The sequence below is a fragment of the Alnus glutinosa genome, chromosome 1 (assembly GCF_958979055.1).
Source record: "Alnus glutinosa chromosome 1, dhAlnGlut1.1, whole genome shotgun sequence".
NCBI classification, from domain to species: Eukaryota; Viridiplantae; Streptophyta; class Magnoliopsida; order Fagales; family Betulaceae; genus Alnus; species Alnus glutinosa.
The window spans coordinates 6,367,102-6,375,318 of NC_084886.1; the positions used below are offsets into that span (position 1 = coordinate 6,367,102).

The 8,217-nt window shown below is 30.9% G+C and overlaps 1 protein-coding gene across 1 annotated transcript; it reads right to left on the bottom strand.

Annotated features, from left to right (window-relative positions):
* Window positions 1-6,798: 6,798 nt before the first annotated feature.
* Window positions 6,799-7,452, bottom strand: LOC133863207 (uncharacterized). Its single transcript, XM_062299192.1, has one exon. The coding sequence runs from the start codon at window positions 7,450-7,452 to the stop codon at window positions 6,799-6,801; it is 654 nt and encodes a 217-aa protein (XP_062155176.1).
* Between the last annotated feature and the right edge of the window lie 765 nt (window positions 7,453-8,217).

An 8,217-nucleotide genomic window follows, 5' to 3' on the forward strand; every position in this document is an offset into this window, starting at 1 on the left:
AGTTTCTCTCTCTAATTTGTTGATAAAAAGAGATATTTGTTGGTTTTTATTCCTTCAACCTGCACTAGACATCTGCCCTTATTTCAGCCTTGGATGGGTTTAATCCAAGTGGATCCTGACCGTCCAAGCTTCTCCAAGGTCAGGTGCATCTCCTCTTCCACATTTTCTCGTTCTTCCTTTTATAAAGATATTTATTTCCTTGCAACAGACCAACTTGCTGAGCACGTTTACGCCCCAGCCGTCGATCACAAGACACTAGGGTTAAATCCAGCCATCAAAAATCATATAAATAGGAAGCTTGCATTGTGATCATCCTACACACCTCAAAGAAAACCGAAACTCTCACTCTCTGCAACTCTCTGTGATTTTTTGCTCTCAAAGCTCTTGAAGCTTCTCTCTTTTTCTAGCAAAATCTCTTTTATTTTCTTCTCAAGCAAAGCCAAAAAAGAAAACCCAGCAAAAGAGAACACTTCTCGTCTCTACTAAAGCACCAAACAGGGGAACCTCCTCTGTCGTTTTACCCATAAACCAGCATACCTTACTCTTCCTCTAGACCAAACAGGAGTAAACTCCAGCTCTTGAAAAGCCTCTAATTTCCTTCAAATCAAAACCATCATCTCCTTTACTGTAGGTAAGCTCTCTCTGTCTCTCTGCCTCTCTCTCGGGTACCTGCTGTGTGTGTCGGTGGGTAAAATAAAAGGAACAAAGAAATGAAAAAGAAAAAGAAAAAGAAGGAAGAAAAGATACAAAAAAAAAAAAAAAAAAAAAAAAGAAGAAGAAGAAGGGATATTTAGTTTTATATAGAATGTTATTTTAATATTGGTAATTTTATGAGTTTTATTTATCTAATATTTTATGTTGTATTTTAAACAGGGCTTTTAAGTGGCACAAATAATTTATAAAACAAGTTGTTGTGATGCCTGAATAAATGTCACTATTTTATAAAAATGGCGTTGCGCCGCTCAATTGTTTTTAAAAGTAATATTAGACATTATTAAATATTAATGCTGTTATTCTGCTCAATTTTATAGAATATAAAATTGAAATTATTTTATAACTAAGGCAAATTAGTTATATTAACTGTTATATCTATTTTTTTAAAAAATAGGATATTATACTTATGTGATTTATTTATATATGGTTGTTATGTAAATAACCATTTTTAAAGAACAATGGTATTTTGGTCATTTAATAATAAATGTTGTTATGATGCCTACATGAAATATGTGGCATTATAATTAAACCATTTTATATGCCGTTATTAAGTCTAAATAATGTTAGAGATTATGATGAGGTTTAAGGGTTAAAAATGAAAATATAGTTAATATGAGTTTAGTTAGTGGATTGTACTAATTCACTATTATTGGTGTTAAATTATATTGCAGCTAATATTTGTGTGAACACTTTTCTGAAGCAAAGTAATAACTGTGAGTATTTCTTACTCACTGAGGGTGATGCTGAATTTCCATAATGTTGTGGTTTCTGTTTTATTTAATTATTTGCGCATGTGGATTTTGCATATTTTGTTATTTTAATTAATGAATTTAATTATTACAAAGTTGGGAGTGACGTTTGCCAACGGATCAGGGAGTGACGTCTGTCTAAGCCAAAAATATTAATAAACAACAGAATAGGGAGTTACGTCTGCCTACGGAACAGGGAGTAACGTATGTCTGTGACAAAAAGATAATAAATTGTTAGAGGAGTGACGTCTCCTTAGAACTCGCTAAACGGGAGTTACGTCTCCTATCATTCGCTAAATGGGAGTGACGCTGGAACAGAATAGCGATTATTCTGTAGGCTAATCAACAAGTACTTTGCAAGGAAGAAACAAGAAAATTCGCCCAAAACAGAGAGAAAACTCTGAATTTTGATAATTAATCAATAACAATAAGCTGTCGAAAAAAAAGCCCACAAGCCGGGCTTAAATAGCTGAAAATTAGGTTTAGGAGAATTTTTGCCAAAAATAGTAAAATCCCGAAAACCCTAATAAAACGAAATACGTAATAAAATAAGTATTCTATCGAAAATCTAGCCCAAATCGGGCTCAGAATCACCTCCTAAATAATAAACGAAAAGTTACCATAAATGGAAAAAAAATATCTAAAATTAGGGTTTTGACAAGGAAAACAGCGGATTTTGGGGCTCAAAACGAGGCGCACCGAGCAAAGCTCGATGGCCACGACGTGCGCGCCGAAGAGAGCTTTCCGAATTGGGGTCATATGCGCGAAACGGATACTCGTAGCCAAAGTTATGGCCAAATTACTGCAGCGCACTCGTAAATAGCCCAAATTAAGCCAAATTACGATTTCTTGCCAATTTTGCGCTGATCCGCCTGCTCCAGGTATTTCAGGGCCATTATTGTGCAATCTGACAGCTCAGCGTCATCAAACTCGGATCCTCCTGCATCAGGGAGTTACGTCTCTTATAACACGTAAGACAGGAATTACGTTTCCTTGAATCTATGTGTTAGAGTTACGTCTCTAAAGATTGAACGCAAGAAGCTCATGATTTATTTTATAATAAGACTGTGGATATAAAACTGTCATTTTATTATGCCATTGCATTGTGATATTTATTTGTAATAAATCAGCAATTATAATATTATTGAAAACAGTAGACTCACTAGGTTATGAAGAAGAAGAGTATCAGGATTGTCCAGAACTTTAGGTGATCTTGGTAGCAGTATCTGAGGATGGGATGTCTCCCATTTTTATGGATTACTATATTTAGTCTATTATTATTATTATATTAGCAAAACAATATTTATATTTATTGTGAGTATTTTGGTTGTAAATTATATGTGCCATATGTGGCACAAATGCTATTTTAATGTGTAATTATTTAATTACACTCTTTATATATATTTTGAAGTATTTTTGTTAGAAGCTCTGATGTGTTATCATTGAAAAAAAAAAATATTCCGCTGCTAACATTTAACTCTGGTGAGTTAGTAACGTTACGTGAAAAATTCAAAAAAAATTCACTTACGCCTTTTTATAAAAGGCGGAGCGTTACAAAGGGTACCCTTTTTTTTTTTTTTAATAGAAACTCCATCTTCATTCATTCAGAAAACCCCAAAGGGCCAAGTTTGAATGAAGAAAACCCCAAAGAGCCAAGTTACAGTGAACAAAAAGACTTCCTAAAAAGACTCCCTAAACACAAAGCTAGAAACTGACTTGAGAACAGCTACCAAAACAAATACAAAGATTACGGGGACAACACAATAGAGAACCTTTCTTTACAAGGAAGCTCACTAAAAAAATTAAGAGATGGCGGATCTAAGCTAAAAAAGCCATAAGATCCAGCAATCCTTGAACATGCAACAAGTAAACTGCGAGAACTAACACAAAAAAGCAAAAAAAAAAAAGAAAAGGACTAAAAGAGCATCCCTAGTGAGCTCTCCATTTCAAATTTTTCATCAAAATTTGGTGAAAAACTCAAAAAATCTTACTCCTACAAACTCTCTATAATTTCTCTATTTTAACTTTTGTCAAAATTACACTATAAATTTGGCTTACAAATTTTATGAGCTATTTAATATTTTATCATTTCTCTCTCTTTTTACTTCACTTTTCACTTTTCCTCTCTCTTCATTTGTTAGGAGTGGTTGCTTAAAACCAATAAAAAAATTAATATTTAGTTGAAATAGATAAAGATTTGAAGAGTTTAATGTAGGAAGTCTTTTAAAAGTGATAGATAAAATCAAAAAAATAGATTCTTGAGCTAAAATTTAGAGAAGAATTAGAAGGCTCACTAGGAATGCTTTAATAAAAACCAACAACAGAGGTCCGATCAGGGATGGGGAGGGCGTAATGCCAGCAGAAAAAACGTCGAATCCTGTTATGGTTAATTAACAACGTGCATATATATATATATATTACAAAAAATATTTGGAGCATCAAAAAGACAAAATGTTATGACATTAACTACTTAATTCGAGTTAAAAGTATGAAATTAAACCCTTACAATTTTATTTTAAAAGAAAATCAAATTAACCATTTTGATATTAAAAGTTAATATAATTTTTTAAAAAAATTTAAATATCCTTTTTTGGCTCAGGGTACGTAATTAACAACGTGCATATATATATATATGACGCAACAGGACCACAATCCAGAAAATTCACCCGCTCTGCACTTATTTTCAAGTACATAGGGAATTAAATGATTAATGATTCTGATGTGTCCCATGGGAAATCGTGTTATAATAAAATAAAAAAGAGATGTTTTAATGCTCTATTCATGAACATTTTATTTTGGAACCAGTTCCCAACTGCCAAACGGAGTGATATGAATCGCCTATATTAAATAATTATAAATTATATTGTCCCCCAAGAATTAATTTTCCATCTTTCCACTCAAACATTGTGGTGCATGCATTTGGTATATTAATTGGTTTATGGATACCTTTTTTCTTTTTCTTTTTCTTTTTCTTTTTTCTCCTACGGTGGTTTATGAAGGATGCGTTTGAAATTGTAATTTCATAAACAAAAAGTACGATTTTAAACCAAATCGTAGAAAATAAACCGTTTGATAATTGCGTTTTTAAATAATTGCGATTTGAAAACGCAGAAAACAATTTTTTCAAATCACAGGCAATGTGGTACTTTTTTCGAAAACGCAGAATTTTAAAAGATTAACTTACTATTTTAAAGGTCAAACTGTGATTTTATCAAACGTTTAACTGTATTTTTAATAATTACTCAAATCACACATTTAAATCGCTATTTTTAAATCGCAAATCCAAATGAACCCGAATATGTGATCTTATATTGTTCATACAATATACTTCTGCATCTTTCGAAATCTTTGTAAATGTAAATTAAATGAAAACTTCACTTATAATCCTTTATTTTTCATCACTTTTAAAAATATACCCAAACTTTAAAAGGTGTCAATTTAAGATATTTATCTTTCACTTTTTTTCAATTTCAACCATCCGTTACAATTTTCTGTTAAATCTTATCAAAATTTCCAAAATTTCCCACTTTTTTTTTTTAGGAAAAAAAAAAAAGGAACGAAAATTGATAGGATTTAGTTGTTGATCATAATTTAACTGAATTTACAAAAATACTCATGCCTTAATTTTTGAAATTTTTTATAATTTTTTTTTTTTGAAAAAATAAACATGAGTATTTTGGTTATTTTGGTAAGATTTAATAGAAAATTCTAACAAATTGTTGAAAATGAAACAAATTGAAAGATTGATACCCGTCTGTTTGGGTGTTGAATTTTTTCGAATCTGAATATTATTCTAATTCACAACGTGAATTACGAAGTTTGGCTTTGTAAGAAAAAATTTGAAAAAATTGAATAAAATATGATTTATTTTTGAAAAAAGTAGAATATTATTCAACTTTTTATTCGAACCAAACACACCTGCTAGAATATTATTCAACTTTGGGTACCTTTTTTCAACAAAAATAATAAAAGATTAGGAATTATAAGTGAAGTTTTCCTTTAAATTAATGCATTATAACTTATTATCAAAGTCAATAACAGAGCTACATGACCATGTTTTCCCCCAAAAAAAAATTTAAAACATTAAAATTTTACCCTTAAATTTTTTATTTTTTAGTTTTGCCCCCCTCAATTTCCTTTTTTCAATTTTATCTTTCCAAATTTCAAATGCTAGCTTCTCCCCTCAATTCAAAATTCAATGTTATCAACTCAGCTACGAAAATCACCTTTACTTCACAACCCGCAGAACACGCATACCGTTATCATGATGGTATAGGCACAAGGAAGAAATAAATTGAAAAAATAAAAATAAAAATTGAAGAACTTCTTTATGTTTACTTTTAAATAGCTTTTGCTGAGTTTCTTTTAACTTTAGATGAGTTCTTTAAACTTTCTCAATCTGGAGTTCTTTGTTTTTTTTTGGGTGAAGTTCATTTCACTCTTGGTAGAATTTGAATGCGATGCCCACTTAGGTTTACAATGCTGGTATTCTTTGGACATTAGCCCGTTAGGCAACTCACTTTTTTTCTTTTTTATTTCTTAAAAAAAAAAAAATCAGAAACATTTATTGACATTATCAAATAACTTTTTTTTTTTTCATTTTTCTCTTACAAAAAATGAAAAATTATTTCATCTTTATTTCACATCAATAAAATTTTTTTTCTTTTGTTTTTTTTTTAAAAAAAATATCAAACTTCTTTCTTCACGTTACCAATTTTTTTTTTTTTTCACTTTTCTCTCGCAAAAAATTCAAAACTCCTTTTATTTTTATATATCACAACACTAAATTCTTATTATTAATCTAAAAAAAAAAAACAACAAAAATGAGAATTCTTTACCAAACGGTAATTTTCTTGACCATAATTCAACTTTATTTTTTTTCCAAATTCGTGTAAAAATTTTCTTGACCAAAAGGTCTCTAAAAGAAACATCAGAAATGAAAAGAAGCATCTCCTCAATCCAACTATAAGACAAGCATTTAGAAGAAGCCTCTCTAGCTAATTGGTAGGCAACAAAATTTGCTTCTCTACAACAATGAAACCAAGAGCAAGAAATTAATTCAGAAGCATCTTTTCTAATAGCTTCTACAAAGTGCCCAATTTTAACATAAGGGGAGCTTGGATCACAAATTGCTTTAACCACTTGAAGGGAGTCACCTTCACATATAAATTTATTTGCAAAAATTTAGAGCTGAATAGGCAGCCATACATTCTGCTAAGAGGGGATCTGCTTCAACCATGCAAGCACAATATTTAGCACCCACAATTACTCCATCATCATTTCTAATAACACAACCTAAACCAACAACTCTATTTCTAGCATTTAAAGAGGCATCTCAATTTACTTTTACACTCTTCAAATCTGGGCATTTCCAAGATTTGCTACTATTAAGGGTGTTGGAATGTAACTGGCTTGCCATATCATCCTTCTTAAGAGCTGACCAATACTCCTCATGGTGCCGAGAAGCATCCTTGAAGATAGTCAAATGGGAAGAAAATTGGCCCTCAAAAACTAACTTATTCCTTCTCATCCAAATACTACGAAAAACAGCCACCATTAAACTCAAAAAATCATCATCCAGCCTGTTAAACAAGAAAGAAACAAGCTCAACTATACCTGAAAAAGAAAAAGGACATTTCTGAAAAATCATAGAACCACTTCCCCAAACATCTTGGGCACTGGGACAACTCCACAAAGCATGAATAATGGATTCATCCTGAAATTTGCAACAAGGGCATAAATCATCCTTCATCACACCTTTCTTCAATAAGTTTTGTTTAGTAGGAAGCAAATTTTGGCAAACTCGCGAAAGAAAAATTTTGGAGGAATTAGGAACTTTAAGAGCCCAAAGTTTTTTCCAAAAATCAGCACTAATTACCCTGAAAGAATATTCTCCCTTTTGTTTCCTCAATAAGTCCAGCCCCAAATGATACGCACTTCTCACAGAGAACAAACCATTAGAAGTACCACGCCAAAAAATTTTATCCATGGGCAATGAAGGACATAAAGGGATATTTTTAATGATCTTTGCCACATTAGCTGGAAACATATTATCAATAATAGAGCAATTCCAACATGGGATGGAAGAATCAATGAGATTTGACACCAAAGCATCAGAAAAAAGATTAGACTCCAGGGGCACACTCAAAGAACCAATATTGGGCAACCAGTTATCTCCCCAAATTTGAATAGACCGTATCGTGTGGCCTAAAATTTATGATGAATAGATTTTTTTTTGGAACTCCTAGGAGGAAACATAAAATTGTTATATGTTTTTTTAACATATGTAAGAGAAGCAAGTGTTTTTCTAATTGTACTAAAAGAGTTGAAAAAAAAATATTAAAAAAGAATACGTCTTTCTTGCACAACTTTCAAATAATTTTTGTATAACTCTAATAATTTTTTTAAAAAAATTAATTATTGAATATTTAAGACTCATATGTAGAAAAATAAATCTAATAATTAATTATAAAAATAAAAGAATGTTAAAATTGTACGAAAATTATACAACAATTATTTTTCTACCTAAAAATACATATATTTTTTTACATACACATAATAATCTTATAAATCGGGTAAGAGAAAATGGAAAACTCTGCCCGTTTATGATTATTTTTGGCTATATTTTGTTTTTATCACCAAAATTAATAAATTATCATCAGAACCAGTTTGCAGGCAGTTATGGGCGTATGGCAAATTGGCAGTGACCCTGGCTGATAATCTTCAAGTTAATTTATAGAAATTCTAGAGCATT